This window comes from Lynx rufus, unplaced genomic scaffold (genome assembly GCF_022079265.1).
Source record: "Lynx rufus isolate CCGP_SWC_20201006 ecotype Redwood Valley unplaced genomic scaffold, mLynRuf1.p SCAF_3, whole genome shotgun sequence".
NCBI classification, from domain to species: domain Eukaryota; kingdom Metazoa; phylum Chordata; class Mammalia; order Carnivora; family Felidae; genus Lynx; species Lynx rufus.
In genome coordinates this window covers 181,202,425-181,225,837 of record NW_025814845.1, presented here as the reverse complement: position 1 = coordinate 181,225,837, position 23,413 = coordinate 181,202,425, and the positions used below count along the sequence as shown (strand labels likewise).

The window sequence follows — 23,413 nt, the reverse complement described above, 5'->3', positions numbered from 1 at the left end:
TCATGCTCTGTCTCTCTCTGTCTCAAAAATAAACGTTAAAAAAAAAAAAATATCTGCAGGATAAGGCAAAATTTAAATTCTGCACATTACTTAGTTTTGCATGTAAATGCATGTTAATTGTGCTTGCTGCATACTCTATTCCTACCCAAACTCTCTTGAAATGATCAGCCAATGCTGCTGAATCCATTCTGCATAGTTCAGAGAAGAAAATATACTGACAGAAAGGAAGGTAAATTGTAAGTATATATATCAGCAAATAGACATCGTGAAACAGCCTTATAGACAAGCATATTAAGTTTTATATTCAATAATTTCTATGATTACCCCAATTTTGCTTTAGACCACAGGTTGACAGCATAAACGTTTTAATACACACACACACACACACACACACACACACACACACACACAACAAATAGTTCTGAGTAGCTCTCATATATAGATAGGCAACAACCCCAGATATGTGAGGAAAACTTCCAAATTGAAAGTGAGGGCTTAAAAAATCAAACAAGAATAAAATCGAACCTAGAGGAAACAATACAATGCATAAAGGGTAAGAGAATTTAAAAACAAAACTATAATTAATATCCTTAATATAGATTATTAGCAGCCAAAAAATAAAACAAAATGCTATACCACAAGAACATTAGAGAACAACAAATAGTTTTGAATTTAAAACCAGCCTAGCTGAAATAAAACTCTCAACAGGACAGATGGGAGATAAAGTCAAAGATATTTCCCATACAAACAAGCAAGCAAACAAAAAGATTAAAAAGTCAGAATAGAAGATTAGATTAGGATCTGTTGGGAGGTGTAACTTCAAGCTAACAGAGGTTCCAGAAAAAGAAAACAGAGAAAATGGATAAGGTGAAATTGTCAAAGAAATAATACAAGAAAAGTATACAGAACTTTTAACATGAATTTCCATATTCTATTCCTCAAGTTCCATTACAATAAATGGAAAAAAAATGCCCACACAAAGCTCATTATTGTGAAAGTTTCAAATACCAGGGGTAAAAAGAAATTATAAAAGTTTTCAGAGCGGGGAAAAAAGTTGATTACAAAAGGAGTAACAATCAAATTGTATGATTGGAGACTCAGGAAGAGTAAGACAAAAGTGCTTTGGTATTATTTTTACAGGAATTTTTACAAACACTAATTATGTCATAATAAATATACGTAAGTAAATACATTAATAAAATTACAAAAACAAATTTACTGAACCCTCACTACATGCTAGTGTAATGCTCACTACAATTTTAACTATTTAAAATGTATTAACTCATTTAACTCCCCTAATTCTATGAGAAAGACACCATTAAGCATGGTCTTTTAAAAACTACATAATACTGTCTCAACTTTAAAAGGAATATTAATTTTTAAAAAGAAGAAAATACTGTTATAATGCTCCCTACCTGCCCAATCTGTTCCCAGATCAACCATGGTTGATTAAAAATTCTGTCTTGGTCAATCAGGAGGAAGGGAGAAGAGGAGTAGGAGATGACAGTTGAGGGTATCTGCTGCTAGTATTTTAAATATTCATCGTATAAAAGTACTTTATGCTGTGTATTTGTGATTTGCAATTAGAAGGTCCATACAGTAGATTCCTGGGTTTAAATGCATTAACAACTTCCACCAAAAGAACTAATGCACTTACATCATACAACCAACATATATTTGGGCAAAGAATAAAGCATCTATACCTTTCATTAAAGTTAAAAACAGAATAGCTGTCTCTTTTCTAAATTACTGTCATCTAAGCCCTTCACACTCTTAAGTCTTAAAAAGGAAATTTTCCTAGATAACTCCTAGTCATTTACATGACTATTAAACATACTGATAGGACAAAAAAAAAAAACACATCGTACCCCTTTACTCACTTGTCTTACTCTCATCTTTACCTTATATTATCAATGACATAATGATACTTGAACATTTCCATTTGAAGATCTTCTGTAGGAGTTAGCTTCATTCAGTTTCCTATTTGTGCTGTCCTATACTTAAAAGAATTTCTGTGTTGAGGACGGAATTAGAATACCCTTGGGACTACTAAACTGCTATACAATAATGTAGCCGCTCCTAAGACCTCAGACCACTGCTTCAAAGCTCCTCCTACGGCACAGGACCTCCTGGATCATTTGCTGTTGTCCGGCCCAGCCTGACAGTTCCTATCTCTCAAATACCCAGCTCCCCACTTTCTGCCTGTTGACTTCTTGGCGGCCGTTTTCTCGTTTTATTTTGTCTTGGTTTGAGGTTTTGGTTGGCAGGTGGTACCTGCAGCCACCTTTAAGGTCCTGGCCTCAATGGCAGCATCATCTGTATCTTCCCAACAGCTGGGTGACCAACCCCTGGGCTGCCCGCCTGGCCTAGGTCTCAGTCTCACTCACAGGAGGTCCCCGTCTGCGGCCGCAGAGCTCACGCTGCCACAACCTCCGATGTCCGGTGTCACAGGGGCCCACAGTCCCCAGCGCACCGAGCATGACTGTCACACTTCCCCTCCCCGAGCTCAGGTGGAACACCTGGGGGCCCTACCCTCCAGCGTCACCTTCGGGCAGCCCCAGAGCGCGCACGCGCTCACGCACCTACCGTTTCCTTGGCAGCCGCCACGGGGATGGGAATCAGCCCCCGGCCGCGGGGCGGGTCCTCCGGCTCTGAGGCCGAGCTCTCCGAGGGGCGCTCGAGGGCGGGGGTCCAGGCGGAGTCGGCCCTAGGGTCCCCGTACAGCTGGTAGCACACGAGGCCGACCAGACCCCCGCCGGCTGCCGCCGCGATGCTCAGCTCCCCCCAGCGCCTCCGCCGCCTCCAAGCCGCCTCAGCCACAGCCCCCTCTTCCTCCTCCCGGCAGGAGAAGGGCCGGCCAGGCGGGCCCGGGGCTATCCCCGCCGGCCGCCCCCACGCCCCTGGGAAAGGATGGTGAGGGGAGGGCGGAGGCGGGAGCCGAGGCGGCGGCCACAGGAGCCTCCGCAGTGCAGCCATTGCGGGAGCTGCCCGCACCAGAACTAGGAGCGGGCGGGAGAGGAGGGGGGGGGGGGGGCGCCGAAACCTCGCGAGAAGTCTGTGTGCGGAGGCTCGATGCTGCCCGAGAGCGACCCCTGCAAACGTGCGGCCTGGGGTACCCTGTAGGGGGCCTTCAGCTGGGGCGACCGGGGGTCTCCGGCCGCGAGACGCCGGCGAAGGGGGCGGATCCCGCCTACTCCTCCGCCCGGCACGCAGGTCTCCACCCCGCAGTCACAAATAACTGCGCCTGCCCCCCGGCAGCACCTGACTGCGCGAGAACCCAACACCGCAGGCTACGGCCAAGTCAGCAGAACTTAAAAGAGCCCTCGTGGGCGAGGGTGTCCAGGCGTCCTTCCGCTACCTTGGCCCTTTGCCTTGGCACGCCGGGGTGGGTCTTGGATCGTCGGTAGCACCCCTCGGGGAAAGTCAAGGCCCCTGACAGGTCACGAAGAATTTGCAGTTGCACCTTCAGGTGTAAAATAAAAAAGAAGCGTGGCTCAAGTCGTCAAGATGGCAGATTAAGTCAAAGGCTGTTTTGACTACACGATGACAGATTCTGGACTTTTAATGGGGGGAATGCTAACGATTTTTAGTTAGGGTTAATAGGTGTTGTTGTTGTTTTTTAAACATTACCATACCTTAATCCAACAAATCAGAAGTGTCTTGAAAAATACCCTTTTGTGAGGAGGCTGTTGGTATAAATATAAAAGAGTAAGTGTGATTGTGTCATCTATTTTTGTTAATTGCTATACAAGTTGGTTTGCTACACTGGCAGTGTCACTATTGTGAGAAAGTGTATGTGACATTCTCATCACTTCCCCGCCCCTGAGCCCAATTTTGGCAGGCTGAGTAATGCTAGCTGTGGTCTCTAGACTCTGGAATGGTGCCAGGATCCCTTAAAATATTCTGGGTCTAAGGGTGTAAATGACAAAATCCAGTTGTCTCAATTGAACTGCAGTCCAAAGGGAATTAGATCAGTTGATTCAGGCAATTCTTGTAAAGACTAAGGGCAAACAAAATGAGATTTTCTGACACAAAACCTGCTATTTCCATTTCCCATGAACCCCTTGCCTATAAGGAATCCATAAGATACACCTCAGTTATATCTTCTTTTAATGAAGGCTAATGGAATTTTCTTAAAGTCACTAAACAGAAAAATCCTCTGTAGCAGATGGGCAAAAACGTGCTTATGTTAGGATGCTATCACGTTATGTTTCTTTTACTTCTATCCTGTAGTTCTTAAATAATGCTGTGAGGAAGGCTCAGTGCCTCCTTGTATTATCACCAAGATTCCTTCAATTCCTGCCTTCTCTGAATTTTGGGAAATTTTAGTATTCCTAAAGAAACATTTACTCTGTGGATATATAACACAGTTCTTTTTCTGGCATTGTTTACTTTGAACTGAACACAATTTCCGGATTTCCTCATAAATTTCCAACAGGGCCTAATGGCAGAATTCTTGGATAGACTGATGAATTTTTATTGCCTGCATATTAAAAGCTGAAGAGCTCTAAGGGGAATTAAGGTGGTAACACAGTAGCATCATATTACAGATCAGGAAAATGACAGAAAGTCTCCATCTACGCACTTCAAGTACGCATATATGTTCTTTCTAGCTCAAATAAATTTAATATAGCCCCTGCAAGTCATTTCTCTGGCTAGAAACCAAGTTCTGCTGTGAGAGGTGCTGGATTTAGGTTTGTCAAGTATCTGCAGGGCTTTGGATAGAGCTCTCTCTGTATGCAAAAATTATTCTGTTTATAACTGTCCACAATACTTTCCCTCAAAAAGCAAAATTTCTTTTTTTTTAAGTTTATATATGTATTTTGAGAGAGAGAGCACGAGTGGAGTGGGGGCAGAGAGAGAAGGAGAGAGAATTCCAAACGGGCTCTGAACTGTCAGTGCAGAGCCCGACACGGGGTTCAAACTTACGAACTGAGAGGTCATGACCTGAACCAAAATCCAGAGTCAGACGATGAACCAACTGAGCCACCCAGGCGCCCCTCTTCAAATTTTGTCAATTCTCCTGCACGTTAATGATATCCAAAAAATGTCCCTACTCCACAGTGAGAGTCTACACATTCAAAAAAACATTCATTTATGTTCACTATGGTCTAAGCAAAAAGAAATGTTCTGAAGCATTTTTAAATGTTTACAACAGCAGGGATCAAGCCAAAAGAAGGTTTTTCAAGGAAGCATATTTATCAATATAGAGTGATAAACTAGCCAGCAAAAGATTTGGACTCTTGATTTTGCTGTCTCAGTAACATAACCTTATAATGCTTTGGAAGACACAGCTTCCTGTACAATAATAGAATTGAATAGGTGATCACCTTCCAAGCCCACGGTCCTAATTAACCAAAATGCTCCAAGCATACCAGTAAAGCATATATAAATACTTCAGAGCATTTTTCACGTGTCATTTCTCTTTTCAAAACCTACAACTGCCCTACAATTGCTTTAATACTTCCCAATTAAAATTCCATACTATCACCTAGTTATTTTAACTTTTCACTACTTTTTAAATTGCAAAAAAATGAGTGACTTTTACATTTTGGAAATGTGAACTTTAAGTGTAATATGTGTCATGCCTAGGCAGAAATGTCTTGCTTAACAAAACTCCTATTAAAATATTCCTCTCACCTTATGTTACTAACTCTGAACTCTGAAATCTTGACTAGTTAAAAAAAGGAGCAGTTTTATCTAAGGTTCTACATCGGGGCATATGAGCCCCCTACCAGCAGGTGCACTCAATTCCGACAGAGGGAAGCTACCACCCAAAGAGCAAAGCTTCAGGAAGTCCCTTGTGTCTTGGGAAAGTTGTCATATATATTGTCCCCATCTTCAGGTACAATTAACAAATTTAAAGGAGAAAGTGGTGGGGGAGATGTGTTTTCTGGGGTCACAGTGTTTTCTTGGTCTTTGGTCTTCATGGGGCTAGCCACTAGGAGTCTGGAACTCCATTCTTCAGCATCCAGTGCTATGAAAACAAATGACCCAAGTCACTAAGGGTCTGTTTTTTCTTTTGACTATCTTCTGCCCCCAAAGACAAACTGACAACGTTTTGTCCCCTGTTTCCCCCCTTAGTCTAAACTAAGCTGTGTCTAAGTTCTATTAGGCCAGAGCCTGTATTTAGTCCAGGGGCTGGCACAGAGTAGGGCCTCAATAAATGTTTATTAAATGAAGAAGGGGGGGCGCCTGGGTGGCGCAGTCGGTTAAGCGTCCGACTTCAGCCAGGTCACGATCTCGCGGTCCGTGAGTTCGAGCCCCGCGTCGGGCTCTGGGCTGATGGCTCAGAGCCTGGAGCCTGTTTCCGATTCTGTGTCTCCCTCTCTCTCTGCCCCTCGCCCGTTCATGCTCTGTCTCTCTCTGTCCCAAAAATAAATAAACGTTGAAAAAAAAATTTAAATGAAGAAGGGAATTTTTTATCGTTGTAGGGGGAAGAGGCCAAGATGGAAAGGCAATTCAGGAGACAAGGAAATAAAGTACTTCATCAGAGGCTAAAGGAGCTGATAAACCAAGTTGCATATCTGGAAATACAATTAATGCAAACAGAAGACTGAAAGGAGAAAGCAAGGGGTTGGCAAGGAAGGATCAGAGATAGAGTGTGGTTGTGGAGAAGGGTTGATTTGGGAATAATAAATTTTGTGATTTGAAGTCCTCCGTGTACATATCATATTTTGGCATAATCCTGCTGGACTTCAAGCCTTAAAGCAACAGGGTTCCATCAGATTCTTTTGGTCTTTGGAGGAATCCCAGCACGATCCATGGCTGAAGGTCAGTGAATTGACCTTGATACTTCCTTCCCTTTTTGTTATTACAGATCTCACTGGTGACAACAACCAAGCTGTCAGTTGTACACATTTAAGTTCTTAACTTTAAGACAAGAAATAAACCCACTTTGACTATTATATCTGTCCAGTCTGATTTACATAGTTTCTGACTTTATATGATTTCCAGGGTCTTTGCCAAGTGTCTCACTGTTCAATTCTTGCTGTTTTTGTCCTCCATTGGGTGGCAAGAACTTGTTTTCTCATATATTTGGGAAACAAGGAACAGCCGCTCAGACCTGCTATTAGCAAAGCCTTCTCGTGCCTGAAAATAAGTGAGGCCTTTCTCAGTTGCCCCATAGTCATTTCCATGCCTTATAGTGATTGAAACTTCTCTGCCCATTAAAAGCTGTCTTCTGAAAGAGAATACCCTCAGAGCAATATAATGACCATCCATTACGCAAGCATGACTAATAATACAATCTTTCTAAAACTGTTGGCAGTAACTACAAGAGTTGAACACATGTATACCCTATCACCCATTAATTTCACTCATAGGTGAAACACTCAACAGAAATAAATATTTATTTGTACCCAAAGACACATAGAGAGATAGTAGTAAGGGGCCGAAGACTAAAACGTCTCCACATGTTTATCAACAGTGGCCTAGATATGGTTTCTATCTTTATTTTTTATTTTTATTATTTTTTGGATTTGGTTTTTAAAAGTGTGGTGTTTTCAAACACAACTGAATGCTATATAGCAGTGGAAATTACTGAGCGGCCACTATATGCATTCACGTCGATGAGTTTCACAAACAGAAAGTTGAGTCAAAGAAGGTGAGCACAAAAGATTCAAGTATATTATTCCATTTATAATGTTCAAAAACAATACCAATATATACATATACATACATACACACACGTGGTATAGGAAATCATGATAGTGGTTTCCTCTGATGCAGAGTAGTAACTAGAAAATGGCTAAGTGGGATTCTGGAGTTCTGTTCATATTTTATTTCTTGATCTTGATACGGAGTAGACAGTGTTTTCACCCTGAAAATTCATAAATCTGTCTACTTAAAATTTGTATATACTTTTAATGTGTCTTATACTTCAATAAAAAGTTTATATGAAATAAAAAGTAGATTTTCTTCCTAATGCTCTTACATGAATGTGTTATATATACTAGAGGACTGGCTCAATTATGAAGAGTTGATCGAAGAGTTGGAAATTAATGGAAAAGGTAGATAATTTTGATATAGTCTGAAGAGATTTAACCAAGGAGTATCTTACTAAAAGGTTTTAGTGCCTGAAAACCTTTAAGAAGATGCTCAGTAGATATTTTCCTTATTTGCTAAGAAAATACCAAAGCAAGAACTTTAAGCCACAACTCAGTGTTTTACCTTCTTTGACTTATAACACTTTCTCCTGTACAATGTCCATATGGACAGACCCAGTAGGTATCTGGTGGTACAACCACTATATACCCTTGTCTCTGGCTCTGATCCCAAACTGTCAGGTGTTGGATGGGAAATTGCTGAAAGGGCAGATAACCAAACAGAAGGGCAGCCTTCAGAACAGATGGGAAGATCAACACCAAGAGGGGACCATCAGAGAAATCAAATGTAGCATAAAGTAAGTCCATATACATACATACAGAAGCTTAGTGAGATGGCAAACAAGTTTCATTTCTTGCCAAAGCCAATCGATTGGTATTGCTTATGCAGAACACTGTGCTGAGCAAAATTTTCAGATCAGGGCCAGAATTCACAGGAAGAAGTACGTTGGTAAATGAATATGTCTGTGAAAAGCAGGCTATCAGATTGGGACCACCTTGGTTTCCTTGCAACTCTCTAATCAGAGAAGACAGTGTAAATAATAGAACAGAAAAAGTGGAAAATGTTTAAATGTTTCTGTAATATGCATGTGAACATTTTCTATTTGCCCTTGAAAGATTTAGCAGACTGAAAAGAATGTAGAGATAGATTGATCTGGAAAGTTTGTAAACTTATAAAGTTCTTAGGGGTAGGCTAGGGAGTACCGACTGGAAACTGTCAAAAGAAATCTGATCTAGAAACCCCCCAATACAAAGTAAATAACAGCAGAATGTTTCTAGCTGAACAAAGGAGGGTGTTCAGACGTTGTGAACTTAAAGCCTCCTTCTCAACTCCCATAGCCAGGCCTGAAACATTTCTGTAAAATCTTAAACCTTAGAAACCACTAAAATGTCTGCAGTTTTAACTTTTTTTTCTGATGAAGAAATTGAGAAACTGTCAGTTAAAGAATCTTCTCTGGGTCACACAATCAGGACTTGCACCTTGATATTCTGCCCTACATCTATATAGTTTCTATACCGGAATCAGAAACAGAATTTGAAACAGTTTATTTTTTTTAAGGCACATTAACTTGCAAGAAATACAAAGAAATGTCACTAGCTCAAATAAAGACATGTTTTTAGGATAAAATCATATCGCCCCAGGGAAAAGTGGTACTGAGTCTCAGGAAGTATGGTAACTAGATCAGCTCTAGAGACCTATGTAGTGAGACCTACGTGGTCCACTGCTATGGACATGAGTAGTACATTGTCATAAAGAATTTCCACTATACACATAGAAAGATATAATAGCTATAGAAAAATAATTGGGAAGTGATAAGTGTTTAGTACTTGTTACCTTTGATTTAATACAATGTATCTAATTGTAAGTTTATATATTTTAATTTTTAATAATGTCTCGACCTCTAACAGCTGGCTCACTAAATTCCCGAAAATTTAATAATCAGTTCTATCGAGCTGGATAGTTCTAGCAAGCTGGATTCGGCACACTAGTAGTGGGCACCTGATGATGACCACATCTGTTAGAGTGTTTGGGAGTTTTGAAGACCGATGTTTCACACAGAAGGAAACACCATGAATGGGGTATAAGACTAAGCCAAAGAAAGAAAGAAAAAAAAAAAGGTTAGAATTAAAAATTTACCTTTAGCCACAAACAGCAAATTAATTGACCCATGTTTTTGCCAGTAGAGGTTAACAACTTTCCTTCCCTTCTTGGGGTTATTAATTGGTTTCAGTCAACCTATATAAAGATATTACTATGGAATTATTTTTACTCTTTCCAATTAATTATATTTGCTGTTCCAAAGACTTGAAGTTGAAGAATCATCCCGGGTCTGGATGGCAACAACTGACTACCCAGAACCAGCTGGAGACTACTTTTCTTTTTTAAATTGAATATAATTGACACACAACATTCCATTAGTTTCAGTATACAACATAGTGATTGGACAAGTCTGTATGCTATGCTGCGCCCATCACAAGTGTAGCAACCATCTGTCACATCCAATGCTATGCCATTGACTGTATTTTCTATGCTGTACCTCTTAGCTCCATGACTTATTTATTCCATAACTAAAAACCTGTCTCTCTGCCCCCATTTGCCAATTTTGCCCATCCCCCCTCCCTGCCCCTCTGGCAACCGTCAGATTATTTGGGTGGAGGTTACTCTTTGTTCTTTTTTGGAAGGGAGGAGGTGGAGACCACTCTTGAGCCCCAGTCTGCAACTCTCCAGTTAAAAAGCTGTGCATTTAACAGCTGATACCCAATAAGAATCAGCTCTGATCTTACCAGCTAATTAGATTTTGCTTTATGTTAATGTTAATCTTCAGGTTTGATCAAAATATATTATTTCAAATTTACAATACAGTAATATAATGCATCTAAAGAATACCTAATATTTATTGCACTTAAAATTTATATTTTGTCCACGGGAAGGTAGTGATACTTAAGTAAAGTAATCAAGTGATTTAGGTCACCATGCAATATCTTTTTCTGTTAAAATAAATCAGTGTGCCTCAAACACTGGAGACTGATCTAAAAACTAAAAGTCTGAAAATATGGGTGTTCATAAGTTCCTTGGCAACTGAAGCATATCAAAACTCTTGCCCTTTGGAAAGGATTGCAATTTTTTCAAGATTGTTGCAGACATTCTGTTCAGGAACCTGTAAACCTCAGACCACCACATCAAGGGAAATGAAATGAACTTTTCACTTGATGATAAGACTTTGTAGAAAACCACTCAATGAGCTGCTCTAACATCATCATGCAGGTGCATGGGTCTCCTTCAACAAATTATTCCAGATTAAGTAGGTCTGTTCCTCCATCCTTCCAGTGTCATGTAAGGAAACCATATTTGATTAGAATTTTATTGTGTGTGGTATTTGTTTCAGGGCATATGCTTTGATCAAAACCTATGTAATGGAGACCTGTGTTCTATGATATCTAGAATTAATCATTGACCTCTTGGCTATGGCTAACTATAATACTTACACGGACTTATTAAACATCTATGTGCCTGTGAAGAGTGTGTCCCTAGAGTGAATTTTATTTTTTTTTTTTTAATTTTTTTTTCAACGTTTATTTATTTTTGGGACAGAGAGAGACAGAGCATGAACGGGGGAGGGGCAGAGAGAGAGGGAGACACAGAATCGGAAACAGGCTCCAGGCTCTGAGCCATCAGCCCAGAGCCTGACGCGGGGCTCGAACTCCCGGACCGCGAGATCGTGACCTGGCTGAAGTCGGACGCTTAACCGACTGCGCCACCCAGGTGCCCCTAGAGTGAATTTTAAATAAAGAGAAACATCAAATGATGATGACAATGGTGTGTGAAACTCAAGGTCATTATCCAACCCATGCACTTTTTCAAACTGAAAATGAACCATGTGAAGAAGAAGGATGAACTAAAAGTCAGGGTAATAGAGCAACTCGTCATTAAGTCTTTTAAAAGTGAAAACAAATGAGAAATGAATTTCAGAACATTTTGTGAATGCTCCTTTCTTCTTATTTCCAAGTCTGCAGATGAAAATTAATTTTCTTCTAACCTTTCTCTGATAACTATGAAGGACTCCTATGACATCCAGCTAGAAGAGGCCATGTTGAAACATGAAACTAGAGCTTTGGAAGAGAGGTCTTAAAGGCGGTAACTGACCATGACACAGCTTTGCATTGAAATTTAGTTGAGCTTTAAATGTGATATTAATTTTAAAAAATCATACTTTGAAAGACAGTTTACATATGCTGTAAGTGGATTATGTTAGAGACAAAAATAGTAAGTCACATATAATGGGAACTTGCAGATACATCTACAGAAATTATGTTTAAGGGAATTTCAGAAGTTGGAATCTCACGTATACAGAAAAATATCATTATCTACATATTTCTTTTGATAAAATGTCAGTGTTTGAGTTTCATCATTAGAACCTTTCTTATCTTCTTTGAAGTTCTGGTTTCAAGAAAAGGAGAATTAAAAAAATTTTTTTTAATGTTTATTTATTTTTGACAGAGAGAGAGAGAGAGAGACAGAGCATGAGCAGGGAAGGGGCAGAGAGAGAGGGAGACACAGAATCTGAAGCAGGCTCCAGGCTCTGAGCTGTCAGCACAGAGCCCGATGCAGGGCTCAAACCCACAGACCATGAGATCATGACCTGAGCTGGAGTGAGACGCTCAACTGACTGAGCCACCCAAGCGCCCCAAAAAGAGAATTTAAATGATTTAAAGAGAGGGGCATCTGGATGACTCAGTCAGTTAAGCATCTGACTTTGGCTCAGGTCATGATCTCACGGTTCGGTTCGTGAGTTTGAGCCCTTGTTGGGCTCTGAGCCTGGATCTTGCTTCAGATTCTGTGTCTTCTCTCTCTTCTCATGCTCTGTCTCTATCTCTCAAAAATAAGTAAACGTTAAAAAATTTTTTTAATGATTTGAAGAGAGAGGTTTGTGAAAATTAATCTTTACAGCAAAGCTACTGAATTTTCTTTTTCAATTAAATTTTACCTTGAAATTTGGATAACAATCATAAAATGTTAGATTGAATGGGACCATAGAGATAATTTAGTCTAAGGCCTGAGTGTTAGAGAGGAGGAAATTGTTTGGGTCGTGCCTTACTGGGACATATTTCCGGATCTGGCTTCTGTCCGCTTCTCCTCCTTTCTTTGGCATTTCCTAACAGGACTCTGCTTAGGTGTAACTTCTTCTAAATGCTTCCCGGTTCCAAGGCCAGTTTAGCCTAACCTGCTATGTGCTTTCAACGAAGTACTCTGAACTTCCTCCTCATAGTATCACTGTTATACTCTTCTCCTTTACTTGTTTACATCAGCCAGCTAGACCATAAGCAGCAGGAAGATAGAGATTGGGTTTTGCCTTTTTTTAAAAAAAATTTTTTTTTTCAACGTTTATTTATTTTTGGGACAGAGAGAGACAGAGCATGAACGGGGGAGGGGCAGAGAGAGAGAGGGAGACACAGAACCGGAAACAGGCTCCAGGCTCTGAGCCATCAGCCCAGAGCCCGACGCGGGGCTCGAACTCACGGACCGCGAGATCGTGACCTGGCTGAAGTCGGACGCTTAACCGACTGCGCCACCCAGGCGCCCCGGGTTTTGCCTTTTACCAAACACAGACAGTACCTGTTGTGTAGTAAGAACTTATATATTTTTTGGGTGCCTAGGTGGCTCAGTTGGTTAAGCGTCCAACTCTTGACTTTGGCTCAGCTCATGATTCCGGGGTCGTGGGATCAAGCCTCAGGCTGCTTGGGATTCCCTCTCTCCCTTTCCCTCTGCCCCTTTCATGCTCATGCTCTATCTTAAAATAAACACACTTAGAAAAAGAACATATATTTTTTAATGAAAGACAAATACTTGTTTTCAAAAAAATCCATGCAAATTTAACATGAATAGAGGTGCTTTCTTTAGGATAATAAAGAATAAAGGTATGAATTAAATTATTGGTGCGGGCGCCTGGGTGGTTCAGTTGGTTAAGCGTCTGACTCTTGATTATGGTTCAGGTCATGATCCCAGGGTCATGGGATCCCTCAGTGTGGAGGCTTCTCGGGATCCTCTCTCTTTCTCCTTCTGCCCTCTCCTCTGCTTGCATTCTCTCTCTCTCTCTCTCGCTCTCTCAAATTAAAAAAAAAAAAGTAAAAAAAAATTATTGGTCACATTCAGAAAAACAGGCCAATAAACTAGGTTCAATGATTGTCCGGAAAAAAACATTCCAATTGTTACAGCTCATGAGTATTTACACTGATAACTTTGAGGACATAGTCGTGGATCTGAGTTTACTGAAGTCAATCATAAAAGGCTGCGGTCCGAACTTTTCATCTCTTATGTCCAAAACCCAGAGGGAGGCTATTTGCTGCTGTGATCATGTGTTTTGGGTGTAGATTCTGACACACGCAGGTTTAAGGGTGTTAAAATTCTCAAAGAACTGCTGTTCTTACTTGTCTGGTATGACAGCAACCTACTCGCAACGTAGTCGTTCCTTGCCATTTACTCGACTCCGCTCCCTGTCCTTGAACTCCTTCTCAATTTCATCGCCGGCTAGAAACTTATAGCCTTGTTCGCAAGAATAGCCGGAGTCAAATAGTTTCAGCGTCAACACTTCACGGGTTCCTGACAGCTGTACAGTATGTGCTGAGCTGCATTTTATTCCTGCTAAGATTATTGACACCTTCACAGTTTTTCTGTGGTTTTTTTTTTTTTATCTTCGCCAATGACACGCTCGTTATAATTGTGCCGTTTTCTGTTTTCATTTTTTTGGAAGGGAGACTTGCAGGAGGAATTTACCAACAGTATGACTAGAGGCTGAAGTGAAACTTGGCAGCATTCATTCTTGTCTATCAAGGTCCCTGTTGGCCTTACCAAGGGTCTCGCAGCGTGTGTACCCACACCGTCCTCTAGTGGCTGACCCCATGGGAGACCAGCTGCCTCTCTGCCACTGTGGTGAGAACGGTCCTTTCCCTCAGGGCATGGGTTATGAGCAGAGATGATTATTTCTTAGGATAAAGAATATTTCTCCTAGCGTGCTCATGTTTTCTAACAGCCAAATTAAATTTTACACCATTGAATATACATTCTATGACTTAGAAACTCTCAGGGGAAAATATAAAAATCAATTAAAACATCTAAGCAAGTCCTTCGTGTTTTATGGAGAAATCTTCAGGTGTATATATCCATCAACCAATAGATATTTATCAAGTCTAAAAAAATATGCCAGGTGCTTTTGTAGGGGCTTGATACACGTTAATGAACAAAAGAGACAAAGATCCCTGCCTGCAGGGACCATACATTCTAGGATGAGGACCACGGTTAGGAATGTGTTTCCCTTTGGATTGACATTCAAACCAGATTGCATGTAAATGTGACGTATTTCAATAGCTGTACTACTGGGACCTGTATTCTTGGCATTCAGTAATGTAATTGAGGTTTGCCTTGTCTTCTCTAACACGCCTTCAGGGCAGGGTGGAGGTAGCTGGCAACATGTCACCTGCACAGCTGTTACCAGAAGCATCGCTAGCCTCTCATGTGCTAACTAACGCTGTGCCTAGTGACCGTTCTAGAAAGCTATTTACGTCTTCCTAAATTGTGTGCCAAAATGTCAGAAGTGCCTTTGAGCCCTCACTCCTCTCCCCTTCTCCCCATTCTCCTCCCTACTCCAGCACTTAGCTCCAGTCCTCTGAGCAGTTTCTGCTTGCGGCAAGGCTCCAGTTCTGCAAAATCAGGACTGGTTATCGGAGGCCTCTAATTAGAGGAGAAAAATGGGTAAATAAAGCTTCAGTTACTCTTATCATATTACTTTGCTGGAAAGATATGAAATTTCAAGTTAGTTTAATTAATCACTTTTCCATTTTCTGTTGTTTCAAAAAGAATGTAATTCATCCGTATTATTGATGTTACAATAAATTAAACTCTTGTAGCTCCATGCTTACAATGGTGTGTTTTATTTCTAACTCATTCTAAGGAGAGACAATGAACAAACTCATTAATTATTTAAATCTATCGACTTCCTGAATTTTATGAATAGATTCTTTATTTGGAAGAGTGTCATTTTAAAAAAAATCAGATTTTTGATGGTAGTTTTATGCCCTCAAAAAATGCAATTCATTTGAATACTGATGATTTGATTTTTACTTATTATAATAATAATATTCTTTTGGTGTTCATGTGCATTATGTTTCAGTAGGACAAAACATATTCTATTTAAAATATTGTTTCTTTACTTTGAAAATGGAGAAATGAAAAACAAAGAGGCTTAGTGGCATCTGTGGATACATTCATAGTTAGGAGGTAATAAGCAATGAAAAAAAAAAGCAACTATCATCATTTTTCTTAATCCACTCTGTAATTGCTGATTCTGGGAGGAACCAAATAAAGTAACGTGTACGAGTGATGATGTCAACTTGTATCACATTTTTTTTTTTAAATCAGGTATATTTCAGTTGCTCCAGAGAATCGACTTCTTTTACATACTTGGGTATTTGCAGCAGGTTGGGTCGGAACAGCGTTGGAAATAGATGTGAACCATTTTAATTTTAATTAGGGTTTCTCCATTAACGAGGTGGCATTTTCCTGAAAGCAATCTTTCCTCATCTGCAAAATGAAGGTGTTTGGTTGAGGTGAGTTGGCAATTTCCTTCGATGACATGAAAAATAGGAAATACTTTCACACTATAATTTTATGATATATTCAAATGATGACAGAAGATCACATGACATGTGAAAAAATTATGTATATTTTGCCAGATGCCGTGAAATAGGCTACTTCCAAGTGGCCCCAAACCCAGGGAAAACTGGCGATGATTGTTGTCATTAAAACAATCACTTACTGGGGTGCCTGAGTGGCGCAGTTTGTTAAGGATCCGACTTAGGCTCAGGCCGTGGTCTCAGGACTTGTCAGTTCGAAACCCACAACCGGCTCTGTTCTGACAGCTTGGAGCCTGGAGCCTGCTTTGGATTCTGTCTCCCTCTCTCGCTGCCCCTTCCCCAGTTGTGTGCGCGCGCTCTCTCTCTCTCTCTCTCTCAAAGATAAAAAAAATTAAAAAAATAATAATCACTTAGATGCTGTAGCACTAACGGATTTTCATACACATAGGATTCCGACAATACTTCTGCGAGTTGGATAGAACATATGTTATTAGTCCAATTTTATAGAGGAAAAAATTGAGCTCATGGGCTCCAGTGATGTAACTTTCTCAAGGTCTCATAACCATTCAGTGGCTATAGCTTGCTTGTATCTAGAAAAGTGAGTAAGGAAAGAAAAAAATACAAGGTAAAAATCAAGCTGTGTTGTTAATTTCTCGTTACTCTCTGAGATGGGTAAAGTGGGAGGGGGGCTGGATTAGAGTAGTTGATGCTCCCGAAACAAGTAGGCAACAACAAAGATGTTCAATTTGTGTCAAAATTTTATTCCGCTTAAATTTGGTCCCCAAAATTATGTGATTTCATGGTCAGCTAATTTTCCTTTTTCCATGTGTGGTCAATATTGTTCACAGAAAATATCAAACCTGTTCTGATCCAGATTTAGGATTTTGTGCAGACTGAAACTCTACTATGCAAATAGCCCAGGAATTCTGGTTTTATGTTGATTATCTTACGTAATACCTGTTGAATTTACATTTTTCTTTCCTATAATTAAAGTGCTTCTAATATCTGAGATGTGATCTTTCAAAATCTACATTAAAAATTTTTTGTTGATGTAATTTCATACTTACAGAAAAGTTACAAGTGGCCCTCTGTTCACATTCTTTGTTGACATTTCACTCCACCTGATTTGTTATCTATTCTCTTTTTCTGTTTATGGTTGCATATATAATTTTTTCTGAACCACTGGAGAATAATTTTGCAGACGTCATGCCCCTTTATCCATAAAGTTCTATTTTGGATTCCCTAAGACTTTTCCTTATATAACCAGAGTACACTGGCAAAATCAGGTAATTTAATGTAGATACAAAACTATTATTTAACTCACAATCCATATTAAAATTTTTCCAGTTGTTTCAATAATGTCCCCTATAGTTTTATTTTTTTCTGGTTCACACTCCATCCCAGGATCATACGACACATTTAGTTTTCATGTCTGTTTAATTTCCTTTAGTATGGAGCAGTTCCTCAACCTTTCTTTGTGTTTCTTAATTTTGACATTTTAGAAGCATGTAGGCCAGTTGTTTCACAGAATGTACCTCAATTGGGGTTTATCTGATGTTTCCTCATGAGTAGATTATGCATTTTTGACAGGAACACCAAATAAATGACATCGTATCCTTCCCTAAGATATTGAGAGGCACATGGCACTGGTTTGTCCCATTATCATTATTTACTTTTATGATGTGGTTAAAATAGTATTCACTAGATTAATCCACTAGAAGTTACTGTTTTCTCTTTGTGATCGAGAAACAATTTTTGAGGGAGTACTTGAGATTATGTAAATAGTCTCTTCTTCATCTAACTTTTACCCCCTAGTTTTAGCATGCATTGATGATATCACTGGATTAGCAATGATCCTATGAAGGGCTGCAAAATGGCCATTTTGTAGTTCCATCATTCCTTCAGTATTTATTAGTTGATATTCTTCCATAAGGAAAAGTTCTCCACAATTCATGACGGATACACTTGATAAGTTGGAATTCATTAAAATTAAAACCTTCTGCTCTGTGAAGGACAATGTTAAGAGAAGGAGAAGACAAGACACAGACTGAGAGAAGATATTTGCGGAAGACACATCTGATAAATGGCTATTATCCAAAATATGTAAAGAACTCTTAAAATTCAACAACAAGAAAACAAATAACCAGATTTAAAAATGTGCCACAGGCTTTCACAGATACCTCACATATGGCAAATAAGCATATAAAAAGATGCTTTGCATCATATGTCATTAGGGAATCACAAATTAAGATGAAATATTATTACATACCGATTAAAACAGTCAAATATAAAAACTCTGACAACATCTAATGCTGGTGAGAATGTGCAGCAAATAGGAACCCTCATTCACTACTGGAGGGAATCCAAAATTGTACACCTACTTTGGAAGACATTTGGCATTTTCTTGCAAAACTAAACATAGTCTAACATACAATCCAGAGGTCACACTCCTTGATATTTACCCAAAGGAGTTGAAAAGTCATGTCCACACAAAAGTATGCACACAGATGCTTATAGACGCTTTACTCATAGTTGACAAAACTTGGAAGCAACCAGGAAAACCTTTAGTGGGTGAATGGATAAATAAACTGTGGTATATCCAGACAATGAAATAGCATTCAGTACTAAGGGGTAATAAGCTATAAAAGCCGTAAAAAGACATAGAGGAATCAATCTTAAGTGTATATTACTAAGTGAAAGAAGGCAATCTGAAAAGGCTACATACTGTATGATACAAAGTACATGACACTCTGGAAAGGGCAAAATTATGAAGACAGTAAAAAGAGCAGTGGTGCCAGGAGTTGGAAGGGGAGTGAGTGAACACAGAAGGTTTTTCGGGCAATAGAACTACTCTGTATGATACTATAGTGATGGGTACATATCGTTATACATTTGCCTAAGCCCATGAACACAATATACAACACACCAAAAGTGAACCCTAATGCAAACTATGACCTTTAGGTGATAATGACCTGTCAGTATAGGTCCATCAATTGTAATAAATATACCACTCTGGTAGAAGATGTGAAATCTCTAATCTCTACTCTTATTTGCTGTGAACCTAAAACTGCTCTTAAAAAATAGTCTTAAGAAAGAAAGAGAGCTGCCCCAGTCCTGGGACCAGACATTTTCCCTGGGTCATTTTAATGGAAGATTAAATCAAGAAACTAAGATCTAGACATGTGCTCATGTGAGACATGTGCTCATTTGCCTCTGGTGTATCTTTGCATCTAGGCCTCTTTAGTTGTCAGAATGGAGGTACACGTTGACACACACACACACACACACACACACACGCCCCACATGCTGATACTGATCACTGCAATTCCAATTCATTACTACAGGATTCATTCTAGTCTTGTCTGTTTTCATATTTGTATCTCCATTCTCTGTGAAACACTGAAGTCTGATCGTCAACATATTTACTCATTTGTTCAATCTTACAAAACAGTAATCTAACCTCTACAACTAAGAAAAACAGTCTTAGTAACTGAAATTTAATATTTGTTCATGTATTTTTCTTTTGGTCTTTAGACCTTGGTTATTTGGTCAAAGAATTCTATTTGAAAATTACTAAGTGTTTTTTAACTGATCATTACTCCTTTTTGTGTCACTTGAATTCACTTAGGTCATTTGTTGCTGGTTTTGTTCCCTGCCCCCACCTCTTGATTCTTTTTAATTTTATTTCACCTAAAAAAAAATCGAAAACATATTTCTGCAAAAGTCAAAGCTCTATGAAAAGTTGCTCTCAAAGAAGTGTCATTCCCTCATGTCTTCTAATCCATTCACATCCATCCCAGATAATGAATGAACAAGGTAACCAATTTCATTAGTTTTTGGTTTGTCTATCCTATGTTTAACTTTGAAAAAAAAAAAAAAAGAAAGGCATATACATGTTTTTACACTATATTTAAAGTGTGCAAAAGCTTTGCTCTTTTCATTAATAATATCATCTTTCTCATTCTTTTCCCGGCTGTACAATGCTCCATTGTATGAATGTACCGTAATTTATTCATTTAGTGTCCTGTGTATGGAAATTTATGCTGTTGCCAATATTTTGTAATTACAAATAATAAATAATGTTAGGCAAACGTACTTTTATTTTATTGAGGGTGTAAGTCAAGACTTTTAAATCCATTTTTTTTTCTTTCTCTCAAGTTAAACACATGCAGAAGTATCAAAAGCCATTGACTTCTTTTTCGTGTGTTAAAAACAAAGATTCATGACAATATGCTTGCTGAAAAGCTATATAGGAATTATATGGCCTGGAAAACTGTAACTACATTTTGTGGAAGTAGAAATTGTACCACATATTTGTATAACAGCAAGGCAAGTGCGGTCTCTAGGAAGTATAGGTGAAGTTGATTAGATTGCAGTGTATACTTAAAAGTTGAATAATGCACTCTTGTAAAACACTCTTCAAAATTATTTAACTTCCCATGATATCATCACAGCATGTGCAAAAAAAAAAAAAAAACTTTAGTGTTATCTTTTCCTGTCACATGACTAGTACAAACAAAAGAAATCCTTATCTTTTTGTTTCTATTCTGGCCCTTTATAAAATGGCATTAAGCACCATTCAAAACTTACACATTAAAGGTTTGGTTTGGGGGAAAAAAGATTTATTATGTATTTCAAACAAATCACATTTGCTATATTATGAAGCAAACATTTTCCCAACAACTGAAAAGTCTAGCATCTTAGATGCACAGAAAACTATAGTTTTAAAACCACATTCCCATAGCAACCCTAGGCATAGTGAATGAGGCAGGAGTTATATTGTACTTCCTTTACAAAGCTGAAACAGGGGCATTTAGAGAGTTTAAAGAAATTACCCTGAGATGTAGGACTCTGGACTAAATCCGGAGCTAGAATCCAGGACATTTTTGTTTTTCTTTATAAAGTGGGATGTGTTCATCTCATTATTGTGAGGGTTATTGTGGTGATCAGTTAAGGTAATGCACTTGAAAAAGCTCAAGTTGTACAAAGAGAAGGTAACTCTATTATTAGAGTATTGGGGCTTTTGGTGACCATGTGTAAAATTTCCTGATATTAATATCTAGAAGTAATACAAGAGACTTAACCAGTCTAAGGGCTATAGATCATACAGCAGGGCTTAAAGTGTTCATGTGGGGAAATAGTTCAGAGACTGAACAGGTACCTCAAGGAGCAGGTGACGATGCTAGATATCCATTGCGGAATAATTAACAGTATTGGATGTTGTACAGAACTTAGACCTTGAAACAAACCTCATTAAAAGGCACCTGATCTTAGTTTTAAAACCTTTAAGTATCTCCTCTTTAAAAGTAATCAATGTATGCGCTGGCTACTTTAGTTATCCCGCTATGAGATTCACACAACTTTGATCTAACTTTCTTTGATTTAACACTGCAATTAAGAAGATTTGGTTCAAAGTAAAAGCTCATTGGTTGATGTTTTACACTGATGTGATAATGTTTACACAGATGTGCTTTGAAATCTTGCTTATGGTGGATTTGGGGGTCCTGCTACAAGACAGACCGCTGTTATCTGAAAGGTGAAATAATACGACATTTACCTGGTACAACCTTTAAAACAGACTTAGAATATACATTTCTAGAGTGATTTTTCTGTTTATTGTTTTTAGCTAGTGTTTTTGTTTTATTTCATATCTATCAACAGCAAACCACTCGCTTTAAGGATTCTTTTATAACTTGGTTGCACAAGGGTAAGTACTTAGGGCTGCAGTGATGAAAAGGTGTAACTTTACCTACTTTAAAGCACCTGCCAGTTAATTAGCAAAAAACCCTTCCGAGCAAATAAAATAAAGCAGTCACATCCATTTGTGCTCCCAGGTTCAGGCTTTTGCTGAACAGACCGTGAAATAAGACTGAAAAATGAATCTTTAGTGATTCCCTAAAACTTTTTGCTTAGGGGGAACATAAATCTGCCAAATGATTCTCAACTCTTTTGCCACTGAGAAATTTTAATGGGAAGATCTTGAATTTCACTAGTGGTACAAAACCAAAGTTTTAAGGTTTACATGGATAAGTATTCATCTCCTTCACTTCAATGACTTTTTAGTTTACAAATACACACAGGCACTCTTACATTTTTACCAGTAACTTCTCCTGTCTCAAAAACACGTCGAGAATCAACACTATAGACTCATTTTTATAATTAAAATATGAACAACAACAACAACAAAATCTAACCTTAAAGAAAATGCAACTAAAAAGAACAGGGAAATGCTCTTAGATTGGATAAGGGCCCCAGAGGCCACTCATCATTTATGGCACTACTCATTTTCTATTTGTGGCAAATATAAGAATGTAAACCATCTTTTTTCAACGTATTTGGGTTTACCCTTAATCCCTACATTCCTGTTTATACTATGTTATTTTATTGTGTTGATGAAAAGCCCATGACCTTAGCACACAATTTAAAACTTCCATGTAGATATAAGGCAATCTTGGTTAGATCATGTGCTATCTGAGAAAAGATAAACATTAAAGCGAACCTGGGAAGGGGGGGGGTGTATGTGTTCCTAACCTAACCTTGATTATGTAAAGAAAATCCCCCATCTAAATGATAAAAGAAAAAAGTAATGCTTGTACATTTTATTAGTGTTTTAAAATTAGTGAGTTAAACTGTCAAAGCTTTGATTTTCCTTTCATGTGTGTCTGGGCAGGCCTAAGCCTCAGGTAACGCCCTTTTTCCTTCTCTGTCTCTTACTTTTCTTTGCACCTGTCCACTGCAGGCTCCCAGCAGCTCCCAAGGAGTCCAATTCTCCTCCTCTTCTCCCCTTTTTCCTCCTCCTACCCATCCCCTCCTCCACCCCCTCCTCCCGCCTCCTCCACTTCCCTCCCCCTTCCCCTTCTTCTATATACCTGCCAAGCTGGGCTCCTTTTTAGCAGCCATCTATCACTGCAAAGGAGTTCACATCAAAGGCGGTTGCACAGCAGTAGCTGAACGGCATCACGGTTGTTCCAAAGACAACCCCAAAGAGGGGCCTTAGTTGCGCCTCCCCAAAGTTGCTGGCTAGCTTTGGCCCAGTGTGGGAATGGTTTTTGCGACAGCATGGATAGAGGACCGTCAAGGGCCCCTTTTGGTCACTTCCGAAGAGCAAAAACGTGTCGAGAGGAGGCCGGTTTAAGATTTCAAACAGCACCTCCCCAGCGCGCATGAAAGGACTTGAT

General features: G+C 39.2%; 1 protein-coding gene across 3 annotated transcripts in view; it reads right to left on the bottom strand.

Annotated features, from left to right (window-relative positions):
- The window catches only part of MICU3 (mitochondrial calcium uptake family member 3), a 110,673-nt gene extending 107,697 nt beyond the window's left edge, over positions 1-2,976 (bottom strand). For all 3 annotated transcript variants that reach the window (XR_006964431.1, XM_047092098.1, XM_047092099.1), the window contains exon 1: positions 2,587-2,976. Coding sequence is in view for 2 of the 3 variants with exons in the window: in XM_047092098.1 (XP_046948054.1) it covers positions 2,587-2,976 (390 nt within the window). In the remaining variant the exon portion in view is untranslated. The remainder of the gene's footprint in view (positions 1-2,586) is intronic.
- Between the last annotated feature and the right edge of the window lie 20,437 nt (positions 2,977-23,413).